The sequence below is a fragment of the Eurosta solidaginis genome, chromosome 1 (assembly GCF_040869045.1).
Source record: "Eurosta solidaginis isolate ZX-2024a chromosome 1, ASM4086904v1, whole genome shotgun sequence".
In the NCBI taxonomy this organism is placed as follows: Eukaryota; Metazoa; Arthropoda; class Insecta; order Diptera; family Tephritidae; genus Eurosta; species Eurosta solidaginis.
The window spans coordinates 49,506,323-49,532,675 of NC_090319.1; the positions used below are offsets into that span (position 1 = coordinate 49,506,323).

At 36.9% G+C, this 26,353-nt stretch overlaps 1 protein-coding gene across 5 annotated transcripts in view; it reads left to right on the forward strand.

Annotated features, from left to right (window-relative positions):
• Positions 1–5,114: 5,114 nt before the first annotated feature.
• The window catches only part of LOC137252939 (phospholipid phosphatase 5), a 38,624-nt gene continuing 17,385 nt past the window's right edge, over positions 5,115–26,353 (forward strand). The window contains exons 1-3 of one of the 5 annotated variants that reach the window (XM_067789078.1): positions 13,490–13,625; positions 14,151–14,337; positions 15,534–15,982. In XM_067789078.1, coding sequence (XP_067645179.1) covers positions 14,170–14,337; positions 15,534–15,982 — 617 coding nt within the window. In that variant the 5' untranslated portion in view covers positions 13,490–13,625; positions 14,151–14,169. Of the gene's footprint in view, positions 5,134–13,489; positions 13,626–13,766; positions 13,897–14,150; positions 14,338–15,533; positions 15,983–26,353 lie in introns of those variants that run through there. The other 4 variants (XM_067789089.1, XM_067789116.1, XM_067789099.1 and 1 more) reach the window with 4 other exon arrangements.

Genomic DNA, 26,353 nt, shown 5'->3' on the forward strand with positions numbered 1-26,353 from the left:
TATAAGCGCGGCCGAAGGCCGCCAACGCAGAAAGGTGTTCTGCGCAAAATTACCATGGATTCCACGCCGGTTTCGGAGGTACACGCGGGTCTTTTTTCGGTTTTTCGTTAATATCTTTTGAACGAATTAAAATTTTAAATTTCCGCCTTCGGATTATTAATACTGACTACTGATCAAGACGCGTCGTTTGACACCTCTCTCGATATTTTTTGTAACGTATTAGCAGTCCACCCCTCAACTAGACTATCACCTGCGCAAAAATACTATGGATTCCACCCCCGGTTTCGGAGCGCTCCGGTGCCATTTTTCAGTTTTTTGGGAATATTTTTTGACAGAAATAAAATTTTTAATTTTTGCTTTCGGATTCGTCGTCCTGAGTCCAAAACACATTTTTTTACAACTCTCCCGATATTTTTTCACGAGTTTTTGCAGTTGTGAGCTAAAGTAAAGAATTACCCCGCAAGATCAAGGAAGAGGAAAAATTGGAAAAAAGCTTGTGGCGTTACTTTCCCTAAATGGCTTAATTTTGCCGCTCCATTTTCAGGCCTGTGACCTTATTGTTGGAGCTCATTTGATGCCCAACTCCACTCCATTGCTATATTTACCGTCTTTGATGTAAATATTGTTTCCCGAATGTTGTAAGATAAAAAATATAATATAATTTTATGTATGACTTAGCAGTGCTTATCAAGAGTTTGTAAAAAACGGAAGTTGTCTCATCGTCCCCAACGGTCATTCCTACAGTTGTCTACCAAAATATCGGACAATACTTTCGCCGCTACAACGTGAAGGAAGGACGAAAGATAAATAATAAAGTCCCATGTTCGCTTTTTTTTAAGTGAAACCGTTGGAGCGAAAGGCCAATACTTGGCACGGAACAGCTGCAGCACAAAAACGGATATGCATGATGTACCACGAATAAGCTGTGAAACCCAGACGCAGTAACCTCCCCTAGTTTCAGGGCCACCATTAGTTTACAAAGAGCGAAAATATGCTATACAAGTATATACAAGTATATATACTAATCAACAAAGAGAAAAAAAATGCTAAACAATTATACCTACGAAAAGCGGCCCTTATCAGGGCCACAAACAGTTTGCGAAGAGAAAATATTGCTAGACAATTATGTTTTACATGCTATAGATTTACTTTTGGATTATTTATTTCATCCATATGTTGACAAGAAAAAAACTGGATTATAACCTATACTGGAGTTGAAAACGGAAATATTCCAAGTCAAACTTTTGCCATAGCAGGTACGGATACCAGATCCAACCTAAAGCCGAAATTGCTACAAAAGCCTCCTGGCTAGAGCCAGAAGGAAAACCCGGAACCTTAATTGAAGTCAGTACTACAACCGAACTAGTATCCAAAAATTAAACCGAAAGCGAAATCGGTTCCGAACAGAGGAGCCAAAAGAAAAATAACATGCAATGGCGCTGAACCCGAAAGTTCTGTGGCATAGTGACTCATTTGAAATTTTCAACACACCCGTGCTTTTTTTAATTAAAAAAGATTACATATAAAGACATGGAGTACATATCCTTCAAAGAAATCTGCACCTCGAATGCCTACACAACGAGTTTCCAACGTTAAACGTTATTATGTATATATGTATCTTCGATATTTATTAGGTTACTAAATTACTTAATTTTTACTTTACAAAATACATGAAATTTAAAAAAAAATCAGTACTTATTCATGAACATACTATTAACTCAGCATTTTATATACAATCTCATCCCAAATTTTCAACATCTCTTGGAGACAGTAACGTTAGCATTCATACATACATGTATTGAAAATAAGGTCCAATACAAAAAACATTTAGCAATAGCATTTCCCAATATAATTTCAATACTACAAAATAACGACCTTAGGCAGATAAAGTAGGAACAATATAATTCCTAAAAAGTTGTATCTCACTTTACATTAAACTGCTTTGGAATATAAATACCTACACTAAAAGATACATACAATACAAAACGGTCCCTTATTTAAATTTCATAAACAAAATCAATGTTGCGACCATTGGATATTTTTCAAATCAATTGGTTCTAGAACCATCTCCCATAATGGAGACATTTCACGTAAACGTTCGACATGTTTGATGCAGGTATCGGTAATATAATCAACCTCTTCAATGGTGGTAAAACAATCAATACCAAATCTATAAAAATTTATCAATAAATTACTTTCAAATTAACTAAACAATTCCGTACGGTAAACTCGTATACCTTATTGAACTATGTGCCAAATCCTCATCAGTTCCAATCGCACGTAGGTTCCAGTGATGCAGAAGTACATGCTGAGGCACTAGACAACGCCACATCTTTTAAGGCCATAAGTAATGATAAATTTAATAAACCACTATACCTTTGCTCTGGATCACAATTACATATACCATGTAATAATCTTGAAGTGATGCGATCATATAAACGTTTCGACAGAAAATCTATAAATTTCTTATCATATTCCATTTCTTTGAGTGCAAGATAACATGCAGCACCAAATCCAATAACAATAATCCGAAGGCGGAAAAGAAAAAGTTTAGCTCGTTCAAAAGATATTCCCAAAAAACCGAAAAATGACCCCGGAGTGCTTCTAGTCCGGGGTGGGGCCCATAGTATTTTTGCGCTGGCGGCCTTCGGCCGCGCTTATAAAACATTAATCTGGGTGGGTCCAACACCGGTTTGGAGACCAAAACTATATCTGCGCAAAACACTTATGTCCACAATTTTTTTTGTGGGTACCAAATATCAACATTACAACGCGCACATGAAAATGTTCAATTGAAAATTTTCGACTTCTTTTGCAAATATCTCTTGTCAAACACAAAATAATTTACCTCCGCCTTCTGATTATTGTTGTCGAGGTCAATGCGCGTCTTTTAACTCCTCTCTCTCGATATTTATGGACGCATATTATCAGTGTCATGCTGTTGTATAGAATTACCAAGAGTTGATGCGTTGGAAACGTTGAAGAAGTGATTCAGCTGCTATATGTAAATAAATAATAACAATAAATTAAATATATATCATTTAAAAATCAGCTAATACCTTTATTTTCCATTAAAAATGCCTTTTTCCTCCATCTTCATCAGCAAACCAACTTTTTTCTTTTTTTGTTTTGGCTTTGTTGACGAAAATTACATCTGACATTTTTCTTTTTCCATCACTTTTGACAGAAGAAACTGAAAGAACGTTTGACAGTTTATGTACAATCGGCAACAACAAAATACACGGGAGGGTTGCATTTTCGCTAATGCTTCTACCTGGTAATTGTACCATGATCCAAATATCAGTGATTAGCGATTTTCCTTCAGCATCATGGCGCAACGATACAAGGTGGCAGTATGGAACAGCTGATTATAAAATTTTTTATTTGATTTGATACATCAACATTCGGCGCAGTACGATTTTGACATTTGTCCATCGAATTTACAAAAACAAAGTACATGGAATTTTTATTTATGTTTGTAGGTATGTCATCATGCTGTCACTTTGTATCATTCCGCTATGTTCAGCATGGAATTTTAATAGTGACAGCGGCGAGGCAATCACCGATAGTGAAATATCGTTCATCACTTCTAGCTATCCAAATAGATATATTGATATCCACTCGTCAATATACTGCCGAAGCAGCAATATCATTTTCGTTTAAATGTAATATGTTTTTTTTTTTTTGTAATAATGTGCAATAGCCGTGTTTTTTTACACGCGTATAAGTTTCGTTTTCGCGTGAAAAAAAAACGCCTATCCTCGCTTAGATAATGTTTAGGAGACCCATCTAGTTGCAGTGGTTAAACAACTAGCTACAGCTACAGGGTGTACCGAAAAGCGGAGACACAACGCTCTGATGGTCATAGGGTATAACATATAGCTGAATCAGTTGCGATGACATATGACAACATAAACACATTTTTCAGTTACATCTGAGTATAATGCGTATTGAAATTTAGTAGGCAAAAATTTATGCGCAGCAATTTCCGAGGTGTATTTAAAGCATTTCGCTTAGCAGTCCATATAAAGTTTAAGCGTAAACGGATATACGCGTGTTAAAAAACACGGCTAATATTAAAATTAAATCTACTTAAAATCGAGTATCATAATCGTATAACATATATAACGGAGATATTAAACGGTAAAATGAAATCAACTTAGAGATTATTGTAACAAAACATGTACAGTCATGTATATTCAATTTAAACATCAACTAATAATTTCATAAGAAAAATCAATTAGTACAATACTTATTATAACATTAAACAAAATGCGCTGATATTTAATAAAGATTGTAAAATAAATTCAAAATAATTAAATATAATGAATTAATAATGACCTTTTCCGATCAATTCATGAATGAATTAATTTGAGTGATTGGATCTATACATTTAATATCAAATTCAAAATAGAGATATTAAACATTGTATAATGGAAAAAAGTGCTACATGACATAACGGAGCTACGAAACTGTATAAATAACAGTAATTGCGTGATTAGTTCTACTCAACACTAGAAACGAAAGTTAAAATAAATACATTAAATACTATAAAAAAAATTTGTAATCTAGATAAATAAAACAAATAATTACATATGGAAGAAAACACATCATTTTAAATACTTAACATTTGTCAATTCATACTGTTTTTGATTACCCTGGCCACATGGGTAGATTACTCGGCCATACAAATTGAAAATAAAAAAAAAGAGATATTAACTATTGTAATGCATTCAACCTAAATGACTAAAATTAAATCTATTTTCACATTTTTGGACATATGAGTAACTAAAAATAAGAGCTGCTATACACAGTGAAATTATGGGAACATGCTGATATATACATTGAAATCACGGATACAAACATACATTATTTGGCAACAAACAACAACAGAGGAATGCAAAATAAAGAAAACACACCATTTACAAAAACTCAACATCTGACAACTCATACTGATTTTGATTACCCTGGCCATACGGATGGGCTACTCGGCCATACAAATTGACAACAAAAAAAAAGCTGTTTCACAACTGGAACTTATTGAATTTTATCAAAGATCATTTATCAATCACTGGAATTAAAAGAAAAACATAACATCTTGCAATTCATACTGTTTATGACATTGTTTACTAAGTAAGTGGACTACTCGGCCATACAAATTGACAAAAAAAAAACAAATATTGATATCCAAAAGCGATATTTCTTCACTCGGTTGTGTTTACTTTTGATCTGGTTGGCTTTTTAATCTGGTTGGCTGTGAAAATTTGGTTGTATTAATTTATTAAAAATCCATTTTAATACCGAGTGGAAGATGAGAGCAAATTATAGTAAAAAAAGAAGTGAAATGTTGCAATTTTATGAGCCCATAAATGAACCGCATGCAAAGCCCGGTGATAATTGTAAAAGTCCCCGTTCATATAAATATTTCATGAAGTGCATAAAAGAGATTAAATGACTGAATTTTTTTTATTTTTAATTACAAATGACGCTAAATTGACCTGGGTCTTTAGTCTTAGTCTAAGATTGGTTGCCTGTGTAATTCCTAAGTTAATACTTCTAGGCAGTAGCCGTTAGCAATTTTATAATTTTGGGCATTTTTCATTAAAAATTTATTCACTTTACTATAAAAACATTATGCAGCCAAATACAAATTTCAGAATAAATTCATACGGAGTATTTCTGATTACATCGGTGTGGTATAAAAATAATAATAATAAATAATGTTTTTATGGTGTTGCATATACAGATTTATTTCGGGTTGATTCATCTTACATTTAAAAATCAAAGCATTTTCAATAAGCAAAATTTATAAAACAAAATTACATAGACATCTATTTCCGCTAGTTTCATCTCATTGAGTGTAATACGAGATTGAACATAATGTCATCAGCCAGTTAATAATATTGTATCATAATATCTCAGAAAATTAGAACTTCACAATACATCAGTTTCCAATAAAAGGAACATATTTTTTTTCTTTTTATTCCAATTTTGATTCATATATTCTGTATACTAAACTAAATAATGTATAACATTCAATCTACTTCGGTAAACAAACTTAAACATTCCTTTTTTATAGCCAATTATACAAATTTCACATTCGCTTATTAAAAATTAATTGAAGCGATGCCTATAGCTATTGTGAAGAATATTAGCAACACTAAGGGATACTATCATCTCTAAGCCGATGCTAAGCAGTGACTTGTATGCACATCAACAAATCAATCATTATGTCTACCCATATGTCCATACGAGCAGCGGAAAAGAGACGCACAAACACATTCATATATCTTATCTGAGATGCTCACAAAGTATACTCACATATATACGCGCATATGAGAAGCTATAAACATAGTTACAGCTGATAACTAACTAGTAAATTCTAGAATAGAAAAGCCTACAAATATGCAACGAGGAAACCAGACAGTATAAAAGGCAGCAACAGTAGAGGCACGACAATCAGTTTGATTTAAGACGCTATCTGGCGAGCAATAGAAGTGTTATTTTTAGATTAGTCTAATAAAGGAATATTGGAGTTATAAGAGGAATTCCAGCAAATTCGTTACAATTGGTGTCAGAAGAGGAATTGTTGAATAAATTCCGAAGATTGCGAATACAACTTGGACATGGCAAAGTTGAGTGACTTGAGGATCCAGCAACTGAAGGAGTTGGAGAGCCGTGGATTTAATACAACCGGCAATAAGATCGAACTTCAAGCACGGCAACGAGAGGTAATGGAGTTGAAAGGAATTGATGTGAATGAGTATGTCTTTTTTCCTGATATGGAAGAGCCAGCGACTAAATTGGAGGAGAAGATAGAGACTCCGAATCCATTGGCGAGTGTATACACTAACGCGATACTAGCAGTGCTGAAGTAAATCTCGTCACAAATATCAACCGATATGTCAACACAGCTCGAAGTACAAAAGACAGATATAACATCTCAACTAGAATCACAGGAGACACGTATAACATCCAAGATGGAAACTCAACTGGAAGAACAGAAGACATATATAGCATCCCAACTGGAATCACAGGAGGCACGTATTTCAGAAATGACGTCACCTCAACTGGAAGACCAAAAGACATATATGGTATCTCAATTGAAAGCGCAAGAGGCACGTATATCTGAAATGTCGGCAGAAATTTTGGAACACGTATCATCAAAAATGGAAGCACAGGATGCAAAAATGTCTCAGTTTCAGGCAGAAGTAGATCATTTAAAAGGTCGTATGGAGCAGTTACAACTAAATCGCTCAGCTGTTTCAGCAAGCAACCCGAAGGTAAAAACTCCATCTTTTGACGGTTCTGTCCATTTCCAGGTCTTTAAGCTACAGTTCGAGAAGACCGCAGCAGTGAACAAATGGAATGCTGAAGATAAAGTTGCTGCACTATTCGTGGCATTAAAAGGGCCTGCAGCTGAAATCTTGCAGACAATTCCAGAGTACGAACGGAACAGTTATAAAGCATTGATGGCCGCTGTCGTTATGGAAGCGAGCATAGAAAACAGATATACCAAATTGAGTTGCAAAACCGTTACCGAAAAGCGAACGAGACTTTGCAGGAGTTTGCGTCGGATGTTGAAAGATTGGCTCATCTCGCAAATGCAGACGCACCCGTTGAATACACCGAGAGGGTTAAAATTCAGAACTTTATAAATGGAATACGGGATGTCGAAACTAAACGAGTAACATATGCGAACCCAAAGCCAACATTTGATGAAACGGTATCCCATGCACTGACTCAGGAAACTGCCTCACTTTTCAGTAAGCCAACGTACAAAGCCCATCGTGTGGAAGTAGATTGGGTGGACACAATTTTGGAAGCACTGAAGGGATCACAACAGAAAAACTCTGGAGTTATGAAATGTTTCAAGGTCGGCAACCCAGGCCACCTTGCACGTCATTGCAGCACCGGTCCTAATAGTTCCAACAATGTGGGTGGCCGTAAACGCAGAGCTGACGGAGATGAGCAAATCTCCAAGTCCACTCAATCGTTAAACTAAAGAGAGTCAGCCGCAAGGGGCGACAGCTGGCTCCCGCAATTGAATGCCCCATAATCTCTATCTCACAAATTGGAAGAAGGTCAAAAAATATTACTGTCGGAGGACATATGGATGGAAAGGAACGTTTACTGACTGTATATACGGGTGCATCTCATTCCATCATTCGAGGGGATTTAGTCAACAAGAAGATAAGACCATTGCATGGAGCAAGATTGGGTACAGCCACTGGAGAAGACACCACGGTTCTAGGCGAAGTATCATGTGAAGTCGCAATTGGGAACGTCCAGTAGTACATTATTTTATAGTGGCAGAGATTGTTGATGAAATCATAATTGGAGTGGACTTCTTAATCGACGAAGGCATCAATATCGACATGCAAACAAGACGATGCGATATAAGAACATGGATGTGCCACTTAATTTCGGCTACGAGAGAGACTACAGCAGTAAACGAGTGCTGGTGGAAGAGAGTCAGCAAATACCACCAAAATCAGAAGCAGTCATCTGGGCAAAGGTTGATGGAGATTGTGGGTCAAACAAATTGTGGGTTGTCGAAGCAGCAGCAAATCAGCACCGAACGTACTTGTAGGAAAAACCCTGGCTATAACAAAACAAGATGGACGTATCCCGGTAAGAGTACTCAATGAGTTCCAGTCACCACTCAAACTGACCAGAGGAGCTATTTTGGGAAGATGCCAAGAGGCTGAAGTAATAATCAATTGTGAACAGCTACAGGAAGAGGTTTCAACTAGCAATATTGATCTTTCAATACATCATGGCATGGACGGAGGGACTAGAGGAAGACTATCAGAGTAAGGCAAATGAACTGCTCCTAAAGTACGCAAACATATTTGACCAGGGTGGTTCCAAACCAGGCCGCACCAATGTTGTGAATTATCAAATTGACACTGGAGACTCAAGGCCGATACGTCAAGCTCCTCGTAGTGTTCCACCGGCGAAGCGGGAAGTTGTGAGTCAAATCGTAAAAGAAATGAGCGACAGCGGCGTCATTGAACCATCAGCTAGTCCATGGAGCTCACCGGTAGTACTTGTAAAGAAGAAGGATGGAAAAATGAGGTTTTGCGGTAGTCCACGGAAGTTGAATGACGTTACAAAAAAGGATAGCTACCCAAATGCCAAGAATTGACGACACTCTGGACTCGCTCTCTGGTACGAAATGGTTTTCCACACTGGACTTGAAAAGCGGCTACTGGCAAGTTGAGGTGAAGGAGGAAGACAAAGAGAAACCAGCCTTCAGTGTCGGTGATGGTCTTTGGCAATTTACAGTGATGCCTTTTGGACTTTGTAATGCACCAGCTACTTTCGAGCGACTCATGGATCAGGTATTGAAAGGAATACATTGGAAAACATGCTTGGCGTACCTGAACGACATCATCGTATTGGGCAAGAACTTTGATGAACATCTTAAAAACTTAGAGGAAGCTTTCCAGAGGATAGCTGGCGCTGGTCTGAAACTAAGTCCCAAAAAGTGTTCGCTGTTTAAAAAGGAAATAAATTATTTCGGTCACAAGGTAACGACAGAAGGTATCTGTACAGCGAATGAAAAGATAGAGGCAGTAAAGGATTGGCCAAGACCGCATAACTTGCATGAATTAAGAAGTTTCCTTGGGCTGTGCATATATTATCGCCGATTTGTACCAAACTTTTCCAGCGTAGCCCATAGCCTCCATGAGCTTACAAGAAAAATAGAGCTTTTGAATGGAAGAAGGAGCAAGAAGTGGCTTTCCAAACATTGAAGGAGCGTTTGTGCACTGCCCCAATGTTGGCATATCCGATTCCAGGAGCAACGTTTATTCTAGATACAGATGCGAGCGGATATGCTATAGGAGGCGTTTTATCACAACTGGTCGATGGATAGGAGAAGGTAGTTGCATATTACAGCCGTTCGATTGGAAAACCAGAGAGGAATTATTGCGTTACGCGGAGAGAGCTGTTGGCATTGGTAGAGTACATTAAACATTTTCACAAATACCTCTACGGCCAGCAGTTCTGCGTCAGGACAGATAACGCAGCGTTGAAAAAGCTTCTGCAGTTCCGTAATCCGGAAGGACAATTGGCACGGTGGATCGAGCGACTACAAAGCTATGACTTTCCATTGAGCATCGAAAAGGTAGTACCCATGGAAATGCTGATGCAATGTCACGAATACCATGTAGTTTGGAATGCAAGCACTGTTCAAAGGTCGATGCTAAAGAAGACATTATATATGTCCGGATAATGACTATAACGTCTACGGATGAATGGGACAAGGAACAACTAAGAAAGTGTCAGCTAGAAGATACAGATTTGTCACATGTTATGCAACGGCTGGAACGAAACGAAAGACCAAACAGAGAGGATATGTCAGCAGTGAGTCCCATTGCGAAGTCATATTGGGCACAGTGGAACAGTTTAAAATTGATATCCGGTTGCCTTCATCGAGTATGGGAGAGTGAGGATCGTCAATGCAAGAAGAAACTGATAGTTGTTCCCAGAAAGAGGATCCCTGACCTGCTCAGCGAGCTGCATAATGGTCCAAGTGGAAGTCATATTGGAATCACGAAGACGCTCGAGAAAATTAAGCAGAGATTCTATTGTGTTGGTTGCCGTCAGTCGTTCACCGAGTGGATTGCGAACTGCGAGGTTTGCAACAGAGCGAAAGGGCCCAAAACCCGAAGTCATGGCCAGATGAAGCAGTATATTTCAGGTGCACCATTTGAAAGGATGTTGTTGTTGCAACGATAAGGTTGCTCCCCGAAGGCTTTGGGGAGTGTTATCAATGTGATGGTCCTTTTCCGGATACAAATCCGATACGCTCCGGTACCATAGCACCATTAAGGTGCTGGTCCGACCATCTCGGGAACGATTTATGTGGCCACATTAAACCTTCGGGCCATTCCCTTCCTCCCTACCCCCAAGTTGCATGAGGAGCTTGGGGTCGCCAGAGCCTCGTTTGTTAGTGAAACAGGATTCGCCGCGGATAGGTGAGGTTAACAATTGGGTTTGGAGAAGCTGTATATTGCGCTACACAGCACCTTTAATCTGGTATTTTAGTCGCCTCTTACGACAGACATACCGACCGAGGGTATATTCTGACCTCCTAACCCGCTGGGGGAATTTGAAATTTGAAAGGATCGCCATGTATGCCACAGGTCCATTTCCTACTAGCAACAGCGGAAACAAATACGTACTGGTGGATATGAATTATTTCAATAAATGGCCAGAGGTATACCCAATCCCAAACCAAGAAGCCGAAACCGTAACAGAAGTGGTTACAAACGATTGGGTTGCAAGGTATGGTGTACCAATGGAGTTACATTCTAACCAAGGCAGGAATTTTGAATCAGCTGGGTTCCAAGAAATATGTAAGAAGTTGGGCATTCGAAAAACACGGACAACTGCATTGCGTACTCAGTCCGATTGTATGGTGGAACGTTTCAATAGAATATTGGAGGAGCATTTAAGGAGAGTAGTAGAAAGGTACTATAAGGAGGTGGGATACACACGTATCATTATTCTTGATGGCTTACCGATCGGCAGTCCATAAGACAACGGGCCAAACTCCCGCAAAGGTAATTTTTGGCAAAGACCTTCGACTGCCAGCTGATTTGAAGTATGGGATAGATGCCGATGCGGAGAGAAATGTCAAGAAATCCACTGTTGTCTTGGAAGAAGAGTTGAGAGAGATACACGATCTGGTAAGGCAACGAGCAAAGATTATGAGTGACAAGATGAAAGCCAGATACGATAAAGCAATTAATTCGGAAGGGTTTCAGGAAGGAGATTTGGTGCTGTTATACAACCCACAACGAATAAAAGGTTTGTCCCCGAAATTGCATTGTAATTTGGAACGCCCATACAAAGTTGTAGAACGGATCAATAATGTAATGTACCGTATACAAACCATTGGCAAACCACGAACCAAAATGAAAGTGGTTCATTTGGAAAGGCTGGGAGCGTTTAGATCGAGAGATTTGTCTGATCGGGACGATCAGTGTGACGAATATTAGCAACACTAAGGGATACTATCATCTCTTGTTATGTTGAAAGTAGTTTAATAAAGGCCATTTTGCATTATCGAATATTGGAGTTAATTATTCAACAGTTTATTGATTCGAACGTTAGCAGAAGGTTGCAAATAAGAGGAATTCCAGCAAATTCGTTACACTATAAAAAATAGCCGCGATTCAAAAATATCCATATATATTTCACTGATATTTCAAAACCGTTGTATCGGCCATCATTAATGAGTGCAAAGATCGAACTGAAATGTCACGCAGAACAAAAATTGGAAATCGAGTTAGGTTTTCACGCAGTTAGGTTTCACGCATTCAGAAAATTCAATTTCGGTTGCTTTGATACAAGTTGTATGTGCATGAGACATTTTTTACAGAAAATTACTTGCGTAAGTTTTTATTAGGTTGGCAGGTTACCGACAATTTTCGCATAGCAGTCGTAATCTTCGAAAAGTTCCCGAACATTACCCTTCAAAAAACGCGAGTACTCTATAAATAATGTGAGGAATACTCCTTTGGGAGTATAGGACTGCTCCAAATCTAATCTGCATTCATACAAAAAATGTGCTCCAATTAACATTGCGATGTCCTAGGAGAGGAGTAGGTAATCCCACTCTCGCTTTGTTTGTGAGTATTCCATAGAGTGCATACGTGAGGGTACTTTCCAAAGTACTTTCATTGTAGTACTCCATGGAGCACCCACAGAGGATCATATGCCAAAAAGAGGAATTGTGTCGGAAAGAATTATCGAAGTGAATTTAATTTAAAATGAAAGTAAATGAAGAGGGGCAATACAACTTTTATATTTTATACTACGAATATTCTTATGTTATTTAGCATTTGCGTGAATAAAGAAACTAATATTTCTCTATACATACTTTAGTATGTATACATAAAACCAGTGCGCTGTTGCATTTTATCAGAGTTGCCAAAGTAAAATTTTATTATTAGTTAAGCTGGAGACATTGGTGCTTTATCGGCAACCGTATCGGTAACCTTTTAACAGCTGATTCGACCAACCTTATGAGAATCAATGCAATCGATTATTGGTGCCGCTAAGGTCGTAACCGTATCGTAGCCAACCAATTGGGTTTTGGTTTACCGTCGTAACGATAAACAGCTGATTACGTTAGGGATACAGATACAGCGATACGACATACGGCACCAATGACTCCAGCTTTATTTGCATGCAATATTTTACTTTTGGCAACTCTGTTCGATCGTCATCGTGTCGTGATCACTGTCGTTAAAAAACGAGCAATGATCGGCTGATGGTGGGCCGCAAACGCATTGCAAAAGAGTATTGTTAGAGTACTCCAACATGAAGAAAATGGAAAACGTAATCCAACAATTTTGCAGGGTACTTCATATCTGTTTTGACTTTAGTTAGAGCGGACCACAATATATTTCGAACTTGTCGATAGATTATCGATATTTTTGTAGGTTTGGCTTGAAGATTTTGTACAATTGAACTATTGTGACCTACTTCTTGTTCTTGCTTCTTGAAAAATAAAATAACTTTATTTAGTTTGTTTATTGCCATACAAAGCTATTTGCATTGGAGGGCTAACAGATGTTACCACAAGCTAATTAATTTGATTACAGGTACAATTTTGGTGTAGGCTATAATTATAATATACTGGTTAATAGGTCATAATAACAAATTTTGAGTTAATAAACATCAGAGATGAAGTATAAAATCGATAAAAGAAAGTATAGACTACATTAGATTAGCAAATTAAAGAAATTTAGGGCTAGACGTTGGCACAACATTATATCCAGCTGATAACGGCGATAGCTATATGATGTGGACAAGTAAACTGGCCTGAAAATACTTTAGAAAACAAAACCCATAATGCAAGATTAGAGAAAGTTTGTCAGTATTTAAATCAATAACAATAAAGAACAAGGAGATTGTAATCGTATTTTGTCGCCTTAAGATAGGTAGCGAAAGATAAACGTGAAAATAAATAAGAATAAAGCTAGAAAATTAATCATGAACACGCCAAAATTTGTTAGAATCATAGTAGCGGCTATACATTCTAGCCTTTTGTTAACTTGTATTCACACATACGCTTGTGTACATAGTATATATAGGTGTGTGATTTAACTATAAATTCGTTATTCTAGGTTAAAAGTTCCTAACATAATGAGTCAATCACAAGCCTTCCTTAAGGGGCTTCCTACGGAAACGGAAATCCGCAAACGTACTTTTGGTTTGATAAAAAGGATTGGAAATTTACCTATGATTGTAGATTCAGATACACCTAGGAATAACCATAATGAATACGTGGAGAAAAGTACTGATTTAACTAAAGTAAGCATCAACATAAGGTGTGTCTGTCGTGTTTGTTTTGTGTTCAATTTTGTCTTAAAACCTGTGCGAAGTATCTAATGCTAAAAGTTCATTGCACGTCACTAATATTAATACATTTTCGTCAAAGAGTGTAGATCCATTGATTTATTTTAGCTCAAGCTACTAACTCACATGGAGCAGACGATTTTGCAAAAACAAGGAAGAACAATTTCATTATTTTGGTGGCTTTAAGCCTAGACGATGAAGTTAGTATTAAGTTGTCTCCATAACTTTTAATGAATTTGTCTTGCAATTAACTTACACTATAAGCCAACGATATGTATATGTATGACGTACTAACCAAGTGTTAAGCCAAATTTTTTAATTTTATTACTAAAGTCAGCTCATTCAGATAAGTGTACGACTAAAATTTATTTGCGAAACTTTCACACAAGTATGTAGCTGTATTAACACCTCGTAACTCACCTTTTATTGTAAAATGATGTAATGCTAAATTTTAGTTGTCTGAGATATTATGATATATTTTAATAACTGACTGACGATATTATGTTTAGTTTCGTTTTATCCTCAATGGGATAAACATGACAGAAATATATGGCTTTGCATCTTTATAAACAAAAAATTTAAAATGAAAAGATAAAATAAATACCCGCGGTAGATATGCCTGTCGTAAGAGGCCACTAAAATACCAGATTCAAAGAGCTGTGTAGCGCAATATATAGCTTCTCCAAACCCAATTGTCAACCTCACCTATCCGCGGCAAATCCTGTTTCATTAACAGACAAGGCTCTGGCGACCACAAACTCCTCATGGAACTTGGTGGTGGGGAGGGATGTCCTGAAAGTTTAATGTGGCCATCAAAATCGTTCCCGAGGTGGTCGGGCTAGCACCTGAATGGTGCTGTGTTAGCGGAGCGTACAGGATCTGTATCCGGCAAAGGACTATCACATCGATAACACTCCCCAAAGCCTTCGGGGAGCAACCTTATCGCTACAACAACAACAGAAATACCCTAGGAGAGTTAGCCAAAAATCTGTTGGAGGTCGGCTCCGTTTTGTAAAAAGTTGCCCGTTTTCATATTTTTCTCACAACTTAAATGTACTAATCCATATGTACCAGTTACAGAATAGTAAATAACTTTTACGTGAAAATTGTTTTACCGCCATTTAAATTCGATTTTTAATTAAATTGTACAGGTCCCCGACGCTGATGAAGTCGGTTATCAACATATTCATAAAAGTCTGATAATGGCGCCGACCATACTCACAACAACAGCAATAAGCAAGGCCGATACAGTGTTAACCCATTCGAATATCGGTAGTGAGGCATCAACGACATTTCGACGTTTTAGTGAAAGTTCTGCAGATGAGTTTCACAGAAATGACGTATCATTAAAGAGGCCCAACGATTGGAATAATAAAAATATGTGGCGTCATGAATTTATGGTGAATTCAAATATTCCAACTACACAACATTTAAAAAAATCTAGAAGATATTGTCCAAGCAATCATAATCATGATGATGATGATGAAGGTGACGATGTTGGTGGAAATGTTTGTTGTTGTTACAGCACTGGAAGTAGGAGGAATCGTATAAGTGACGCTATTGATATTGCGATACGTGTTTTACTCGTTTATATTTTTATGTAAGTATATTTGATCCTTTTTTTCTGAATGTGATATACGCATAGTCCAATTTGTAAGTGTCAGGAACGAACCTATCATCGGTTCAGGAACACACATACAATCGATTCACAATACACACACTTCAAAAAACGCGAGTACTCCATAAATAATGTAAGGAATACTCCTTTAGGAGTATTCCAAAACTAATCTGTATTCATACAAAAAATGTGCTCCAATTAACATTGCGATGTCCTAGGAGAGGAGTAGGTGATCCCACTCTCACTTTGTTTGTGAGTATTTCATAGAGTACATACGTGAGAGTACTTTCCAAAGTACTTTCACTGTTGTACTCCATGGAGCACCCACAGAGGATCATATGCCAAAGTACTAATGAGGAAATGTGTCTGAAAGAATTATCGGAGTGAATTTAATTTAAAATGAAAGTAAATGAAGAGGGGCAATACAACTTTTATATTTTTTACTACGAATATTCTTATGTTATTTAGCATTTGCGTGAATAAAGAAACTAATATCTCTCTATACTATAGTATGTATACATAAAACCAGTGCGCATTTTATCAGAGTTGCCATAGTAAAATTTTATTATCAGTTATTTGTATACAATATTTTACTTTGGCAACTCTGTTCGATCGTCATCGTGTCGTGATCACGGTCGTTAAAAAACGAGCAATGATCGGCTGATGGTGGTCCGCAAACGCATTGCAAAGGAGTATTATTAGAGTACTCCAACATGAAGAAAATGGAACACGTAATCCAACAATTTTTGCAGGGTATTCCTATATATACATATTACTACACAACCACTTTCATTGTACCACTCTTGAATATACATATTCTTGAAGACTGTTCTAGACACGAAATATAATAAAACACGTGCCTTCTCAATCGTTCTATTTTATTTAACAAAAGTAATTTGTACCAAAGTTAAGGTACATTACATGGTGCCGAAACCCGAATTAAAGAAAAAATGCCAGTATCAGACACTAATAGCGTAAAACTGGACCACAATATTAGACCACCAAAAAGTTTCGTCATCAACAATTACCAAAATGTGGCAAACGAGTGGAAATTGTGGCTTCAACAATTCGAGTGGTACGCGATCGCGACGGAACTGGATACTAAGAAACCAGAAGTGCAAGTCGCAGTATTCATGTCGTCGGTAGGAAATGATGCAGCAGTAATTTACAATACTTTTAATTTAACAGAAAGTGATAACAAAAAGCGTCAGAACAATCAAACGGCGATTTACAGAATATTTTACACCCCAAATCAACGAAACGTACGAAAGATATGTATTCAACACCATCGTACAAAAGGAGTGTCAAACATTTAATGAATTCGTTACAGATCTAAGAAGCAAAATTAAAAATTGTGGTTATGGGACGTTAGAAGACACTTTAATTCGCGACAGACTAGTAGTGGGTATAACAAATGATACAACAAGAGAGAAACTACTAGCGGAAAGCAAATTAACCCTGGAAAAAGCAATAGATATATGTCACTCTGCAGAGCAAGTTAAGATGCAGGTAACAACAATGAAGCAAGCGGCCACAGTTGACACCGTTACGTGGAACAAAAAGCAAAATAAAAGAGACATCAAAGAAACTAACAAAAAAGATGAACCCTTTCACTGCAATAGGTGTGATACTACGCACGGTCGCCGTAACTATCCGGCCTTTAAAAAGGTTTGTCAAAAATGCAAAAGAAATGGCCACCTTACCAAATGTTGCAAAAGCAAAACGGTCAACGAACTTGTCCAAGACCGAGCAAGCAACGATTACAGTTTTTTAGAGTCTACGGTAGGTGCGGATTTAGACAGTGTGGACGTCGAAGACTGGTATGAAAAATCTACGCTGGCCAAAAAGGTAATGGTAAAGTTTAAGCTTGACACAGGTAGCCAGTGCAACGTTTTAAACTACGAAATAATAAAGAAAATAGACGTTCACATCAGTCCATCGCCAACAAAGCAAAAAACATCGTTTTCAAACCATAAAATCCCCGTACTGGGTGAAGTGGTCATAGACACGCTTATTAAAAAACAAGAGGTACCCATAAAATACTTAGTTGTGAAAGCGGATGTTACAGCAGTGCTTGGTAAGTCAACATGTGAGAAATTGAAATTAGTGAAGCGTATTGAAACTTTAACTGTTGATGAAAACTTGTTTGAAGGAATTGGTTGCCTGAAGCAATACAAATACGACATAGACTATTGTCCGAAACTAAGCATATGCCCTGCGCGAAAAATCCCGTATACTATTAGACAGCAGGTTAAAGATGAGCTTGATAGTATGGTAGCGCAAAAAATAATTAAACCCATAACCAAGCCGACACCGGCTGTGTCACCCATGGTCGTAGTAAAAAAAATAAATAAAATTAGACTCTGTTTAGATCCATCGGAGATAAATAAAAATCTCAACAGACGTTATTATCCACTTACTACGTTAGAAGAAATTACAGCCCGCATCCCCGGCTCTAAGTGGTTCACGTTACTCGATTGTAAAAAAGGCTTTTGGCAACTGCAAGTAACACCCCGTACTTCAGAATATCTGACATTCAGTACCCCATTCGGAAGATATTCTTGCTTAAGAATGCCATTTGGCTTAGCATCGGCTCCGGAAGTTTTCCAACAAGTAATGAGTTCGTTGATAGCGGACGTAAAGAACGCGGAGGTGTCTATGGATGATGTTCTCGTGCATGCCACCAGCAAACTAGAACTAGAGAGGATCACTCAAGAGGTACTCGACAAATTCAGAAAAGCAGGCCTTAAGCTTAATAAAGAAAAATGCGTTTTTAATACACAAGAAGTAAAGTTTCTGGGACATATAGTCTCCGCTGAAGGGGTAAAACCTGTAGTGGAATTCACTAACTTTTTTTTAACGACATTTGCCATCGCTTTATTTGCTAATCGATAACTGTAACGATTTCGTTATTCAGTAACCAATTTGTATCGATATTCGTTGATCGACTATCAGCTGTGTTGTTAAATAAACGGCAAGTAAATTGGCTGCGTTAAAAATCACGAAAAAAAAGAGAATCGGAACTTTAACTAAATACTTTCAAACACGAAAAGTTGCTTTATTTATAAATCAAATGGCATTTAGTACTTGGCGTACGTTTTATCACAAGATGAAGAATTACTAAGTCCATCGCCAGTGGACAGACACCTTCTTAGAGAAGTATGTAGATAACACATTCGACTTGAATGCAATGGAGTTTCAAAAGCTGTACCGACTAACCCCAGACTTGGCTCATGATATTTCTCAACTTGAAGGTCAATTAAGGGGTACAAGAATAACTGCGAAATCAACAGAGAAAAAAAAAAAGAAATTAATACCGCATTTACTTACCTTTTGTTAAAATAGGTAAAAACTTGCACAATAATGACTTTTAAAAGCAGTTAGTATACGGAATTTATTTATTTTTGGCATTCCTTTTGTGCTTTTCGCATTTTTTAGGTTTCGTTAAGCTGTGCAGCCACCTTTCTACTATTAAAACGAAATTTAAGCGTCATTTATTTCGAGTCGTTAAAACTAAGTTAGTGAATAGTACAATCGATAAGGCAAGCGACAAAATCGCTAATTAAAATCTCGACAAATCGCATCGTTATAAGTTAGTGAATTCCACTACTGATCCCGAAAAAATAGAAATTATAACGAAAATTAAACAACAAGAAAACGTGAAAGAGTTGCAAAGATTCTTGGGTATGGTAACATACGTGTCGAAATTCATAAAAAATTTGGCAGATATCACCCAACCACTAAGACAATTATTGCGAAAAGATGTTGAGTGGGTGTGGGATACGAAATACAATGAAGCATTCAATAAATTGAAAAATCTGTTAAAGAATCCACCAGTCCTATGGTATTATGACATGAAAGCGCCAATTTTGCTGTCAGTAGATGCCAGTAGTTATGCATGTGGCGGAGTGCTAATACAAAAACAGAAGCCGATCGCTTACTGTGCGAAATCGTTCACAAAAACCGAACAGGGCTATAGCCAATTAGAAAAAGAAGCAAACGCCATTCTAGTAGCATGTAAAAAATTTCACATGTACATTTGGGGTTGCAAAGATTTAACGATCGAATCTGACCATAAGCCTCTTGAGACAATATTTAAAAAGCCAATTACAGATGCACCACCGAGATTGCAAAAAATCATGTATCAAATCCTGCCTTATAATCCAAAAGTCACTTATAAAAAAGGTACGGAATTGTATGTAGCAGATTTACTGAGTAGAGAGAAAACTTAGATAGTGAAGATTTAAATACAGAAAATTTACAAATATGTGCTATTGTGCCATTCACGAAAACGCGAAAAGACGAACTTAAAGCAGAGACCTCAAAAAGTAAAGAACTTAATGATTTAAGGTTGACTTTATTAAAAGGATGGCCAAAGACCATCAATAAAGTGCCGGTAAATCTCAAAAACAGAGAGGCTCTCAGCGTTTACGAGGACATAATTTTTAAATATCACAGAGTATTGGTTCCAAACTCAATTGTGCCATTAGTAATGAAACATTGCCACCTTAGTCATAAGGGACTACAAGGAACGCTAAAACTGGCCCGTGACAATGTATTCTGGCCAACAATGACCAAAGATTTAACTGAGTACATAAAAACTTGCAGTGCATGCAGCAAAATACAAAAAGATAATCAGATGGAACAAATAAATTTACAAGCAGCACCGAAACGGCCATGGAGTATTGTCGCTTCGGACATATTCCACTTAAGAGGAAAGGAATTATATCCTCATTGCACACAGCTATTCAGGATACTATGACTTTAAACAACTAAACAATATCACCAGCTTCAACGTCATTAAAGAACTTAAGACATGGTTTGCTACCTTCGGCATCCCGGAAGTACTATTATCAGATGATGGTAAACAATTTGATTGCAGCGATTTCAGGGCTTTTCAGAAAGAATGGAACTTTGAAAATAGAATTTGAGCCCTCATTTTCCACGTTCAAATGGTCTAGCCGAACGCTATGTACAAGAGGCAAAAAACCTGATGAAAAAGTGCCTCGAAGACAACACGGACATACAGCTAGCGCTGCTACATCATCGGAATACTCCACGCATGGACCTGTGGTCTCCAGTTCAACGGTTAAGGAACAGAGGAACCAGAACGCTATTACCTACCAATGAAAAGCTACTCAATCCAAAAATAATAAAAAACGTAAGCAAAAAACTAACAAAACTCAAGGAAGGTGAGAAAGGAACAGCAGATAGAAATAAAAAACAGAGTAGAGAATACACTACGCAAGAGAAAGTACTGCTTAGACAAAGCCATAATAACTGGGTTCCAGCTTATATAGTGAGACCAGAAGGACACCGCTCGTACAGAGTACAAACCGAGGATGGCGCCATATATAGAAGAAACACATGGCATCTTAAGCCAGCCACTTCATCCCTCGACGTTGATCCTAACTCGTCCACAGATCGTCCTACTGTTGAACCAAAAAACCAAAGTTCTTCGAGTCCAACACAGCCACCGACAGAAACCACAATACAACAGTGTCCGCCAGATGACGTGCCTCGTGAAGCTGAACCTTCCACGCCTGCTACACCACAGGATGCAGCTAGCCTCAATCATCCACCACGCACTCGCTCTGGACGTGTAATTCAAACACCCGCAAGGTACCGCTAAAAAGGAGGGATGTCAGGAACGAACCTATTATCGGTTCAGGAACACACATACAATCGATTCACAATACACATTCCTATATATACATATTACTACACAACCACTTTTATTGTACCATTCTTGAATATACATATTATTGAAGATTGTTCTAGACAGGAAATATAATAAAACACGTGCCTTCTCAATCGTTCTATTTTATTTAACAAAAGTAATTTGTACCAAAGTTAAGGTACATTACAGTAAGAAAACGGAATGCAAAAGTATTTTTAGCAAAATTTTTTATCTATATATTAATACGCTAACAAAATTTTCATACAATCAATTGACAGGCTGTTTCGAATACTTAGCATGCGTAAAATCATATAAAAGTTATATGAATCGATTCGTATTGATCAGCCGCAGTGCATAGGCCTATTTTTGTTAACAAATATTACTCTATTTGTTTATAATTAATAGAAAAAGTTTTTTGTAAATTCGAAAATCTATTCAACTATCGAAATTGCCATCTGTACGACCCATTATGTTCACAAACGCCCCTGAGTACAAAGCTCCAAATGCTGCATTGTCGCGTTGCTCAAATGTTTCATCTCTACATATGTATATATTTGTACACGCCAAACGGTGAGAGAACTACTGCTTTCTCATTATACTCAGCTGAACAGAGCTCACAGAGTATATTAACTTTGTTCGCATAACGGTAATCCGTAACGGCATAAACTAATCGAGATAGATATAGACTTCTATATATCAAAATGGTCTGGGTGAAAAAATTAATTCATAACCCTGTCCGTCCGTCCGTCCGTCTGTAAACACGATAACTTGAGTAAATTTTGAGGTATCTTGATGAAATTTGGTAAGTAGGTTCCTAGGCGCTCATCTCAGAGCGCTATTTAAAATAAACAAAATCGGACCACAACCACGCTCACTTTTTCGATATCGAAAATTTCGAAAAACCGAAAAAGTGCGATAATTCATTACCAAAGACGGATAAAGCGATGAAACTTGGTAGGTGCGTTGACCTTATGACGCAAAACAGAAAATTAGAAAAATTTTGGACAATGGCCGTGGCACCGCCCACTTTTAAAAGAAAGTAATTTAAAATGTTTGCAAACTGTAATTTGGTAGTCGTTGAAGATATGATGAAATTTGGTAGGCACGTTACTCCTATTACTATATGTGTGCTAAATAAAAATTAGCGAAAACGGATGACGAACACGCCCACTTTTAAAAAAAAAATTTTTTAAGTCAAATTTTAACAAACAATTTAATATCTTTACAGTATAAAAGTAAATTATGTCAACATTCGACTCCAGTAATGATATGGTGCAACAAAATACAAAGATAAAAGAAAATTTCAAAATGGGCGTAACTCCGCCCTTTTTCATTTAATTCGTCTAGAATACTTTTAATGCCATAAGTCGAACAAAAATTTACGAATCCTTGTGAAATTTGGTAGGGACATAGATTCTATGACGATAACTGTTTTCTGTGAAAATGGCCGTTAACACGATAACTTGCGCAAAAAACGATATATCTGAACTAAACTTAGTTCACGTACTTATCTGAAGTCACTTTATCTTGGTATAAAATATGGTCGAAATCCGACAATGACCACGCCCACTTTTCCGATATCGAAAATTACGAAAAATGAAAAAAATGCCATAATTCTGTACCAAATATGAAAAAAGAGATGAAACATGGTAATTGGATTGGTTTATTGACGCAAAATATAACTTTAGAAAAAACCTTGTAAAATGGGTGTGACACCTACCATATTAAGTAGAAGAAAATGAAAAAGTTCTGCAGGGCGAAATCAAAAGCGCTTGGAATCTTGGCAGGAATACTTTTCGTGGTATGACATATACATATAAATAAATTAGCGGTACCCGATAGAAAATGCTTTGGGTCACCGTGGTCCACACATTCCAGGGTTACCCTAGGTTCATTTTGCTAAATGGTGATTTTCCCTTATTTTGTCTCCAAAGCTCTCAGCTGAGTATGTAATGTTCGGTTACACCCGAACTTAGCCTTCCTTACTTGTTTTCAGTTCAAATGCATTGTCGCGTTGCTCAAATGTTTCATCTCTACATATGTATATATTCGTACCTGCCAAACGGTGAGAGAACTAATGTTTCACTCATTTTCAGTTCACATAAAATATTGTTTCCCATTGTTGCCACTTACCTATATTGGTCTGTACCAAAATCCTTAAAAAATTGTTCTAAAATAATTGTTAGCGCACAAAAAAAACTTTTTTTTTGGACAAATTTTACTTACACGTAAAAGCATAGGTCTTTATTTAACAGATTCTTTGTTTTTCATTTTAGTTGCTTTAAAAAAATGAAATCAGAAATAATGAGCCAACTTTTGTTCAAACTCACTAAATTTATTTATTTATAGCAATTAATTGCAAATTTGACCCAAATGTTTTTTGTATTTTCAGATTTTATGCTCATTTTAGATATAGCACGTCTTATAGTGAACAAAAAATAAATAAATTTGGTACAAAGATATTACATTAAAATTTGTATATTATCTTTTATGCTAATTTATTTTGATATTTCTTATTTTATTTTATTATATTATCTTATATTTCAACTTAATTTATTATTTAAATGCAACTTGATTGCATCGGAAAATTGGACGTTGTATATTAAACGAAAAAACGACCCAAAAACGTTTTCGATTTTAGGTCGAAATATTGCATAGGCAGTATATTACCCACTGTATTTATTATTAGGCTAACTTTCTTGGATTATATGCCCATTAATCGGCTGCTTAGATCCCATATTCCTAATTTGTTTATGTCGCTTAAAGTTATGAAATCAATTTTATTTTAGTAAATATGTTTGCTTGAATAATTTCAATGTTTTTGTTTGTTTTTCTTTTCCTTCTAATTTATTCTGCTTTGTTATATCGTAGTATTATATCGTTCGCAGACGATATTTTATGGAGTGTTTGCAAATTTAATACAAATTAATTACGTACATAGATCTCAATGGGAATCCCATTATTAAATATCCGAATATTAGAATCTTCATATTTCCACGATGATAACATTAAAACCCGGAAAAAAGTCTAAGTGCACTTATTGCGTTTTTATATGGAACTGTTTATTCACTTCACTTAATTTTTTCGCACTTTAAGTACTTTATTTTTTTTCTTTCATTTAAATTTTTTTAGTAAACTCTGCCTCCTTTCTCATTATATAGTTTTTTTATATTCTTATTTTTTATGAAGGTATCCTCTATTCTATTCGAAATTTTCGTTTTGTGTCACACTTACATATGTACATACTGTATATGCATAAACAAATGAGCCAAGATCCCGCATTCCGGAATTGTTGTATTTGTAATCGAATTTTAAAAAAAAGTTTGAAGACGTAGCGGTTTTGAAGTTTTTCGATTTATTACATTTCTCTCATATTTCGCTACCAGTGTTCGGAGTATTTAAAACTGTTACCTGAGTAAACGACTACGGCGGAGTAAAAATAAAATTTTCGGAGTATATTTTTTTTCCTCTTTGAAAGCGGGCGAACAACCAACAACAAATTGATTTGGTGTCTTGGCAATCCCTTCCATTGTTTTTTCCATGTAATCTTTCTCGACAAAAAAGTTATCTGCCTTATCATATGCACATGGAGTCGGCCTAAAACGTGCAGGATGACCAAATAATGCTCCCATTAGCACACCACATTCTGGAAGAAAAGTGGGCTCTATCTCCCCGGATATTTATCGCAAAAAATATTATTATTATTTTCGGGTTATCATACATATTTCATGCTCTTTTAATGACAGAAGGCTACAAGACCGGGGCAAATTCCTGTAGGAATGATAATGATGATCTGACGTACAGAGTGTGAGGGAAGACGAAGCCGATACCCCGATTGCCGATGATGAAAAACACGGCATCTAACTTTGGCGAAGTGAGAATGGTAATATCACGGCTAAGAAATCACAAGGTGCCAAGTAATGACGGGATACCCGCCGGGCTGCTCAAACATGGAGGCGAAGAGTTGGTATAAGATACAGAAGCAAAAAAAGGGGGGATTATAGTAAATGTGGACAAGACGAAGTACTTGCTGTTATTGTGGCCTTTGTAGCCAGTCACTATTGACTGATATAAATTCGGGACTGTGAAAGATTTCGTCTATTTGGGAAGCAGCATTAAAAGCAAAAACAATGTCAGCCTAGAAATCAGACGGGGAATAAGTCTTGCCAACAAGTGCTTCTTTAAGCAATTGAAAAGTAAAGTCCTGTCTCGACTAACAAAATTCTCGCTCTACAAGTCACTCATCATAACTGTCCTGATGGATGGCTCGGAATCATGGAAGGTGACTAAAGAAGATGAGATGGCTCTTGGAGTATTCGAGAGACAAGTTCTCAGGAAGATTTATAGTCCTATTCGTGATGTCGACGGCGAGTACCGAAGGAGGTATAATGATGAGCTTTTCGCTGATATGACGATAATGCAGCGAATAAAAACAGAAAGCTTCGCTAGCTAGGTCATGTTATGCGGATGGACGAATACGCTCCGGCCAAGAAAGAAAGTTAAAAAAAAAAAAAAAAATAAATGTAAGGCGCGATAACCTCCGAAGAGATCTAAGGCCGAGCTTCTCTTCCAATTTGCGTCGTGCTCCTCTTGATTTTCCCTACAAATTGGCCGGACGGGACCTACATGTTTTATGCCGACTCCGAACGGCATCTGCAAAGCAGATGCGTTTT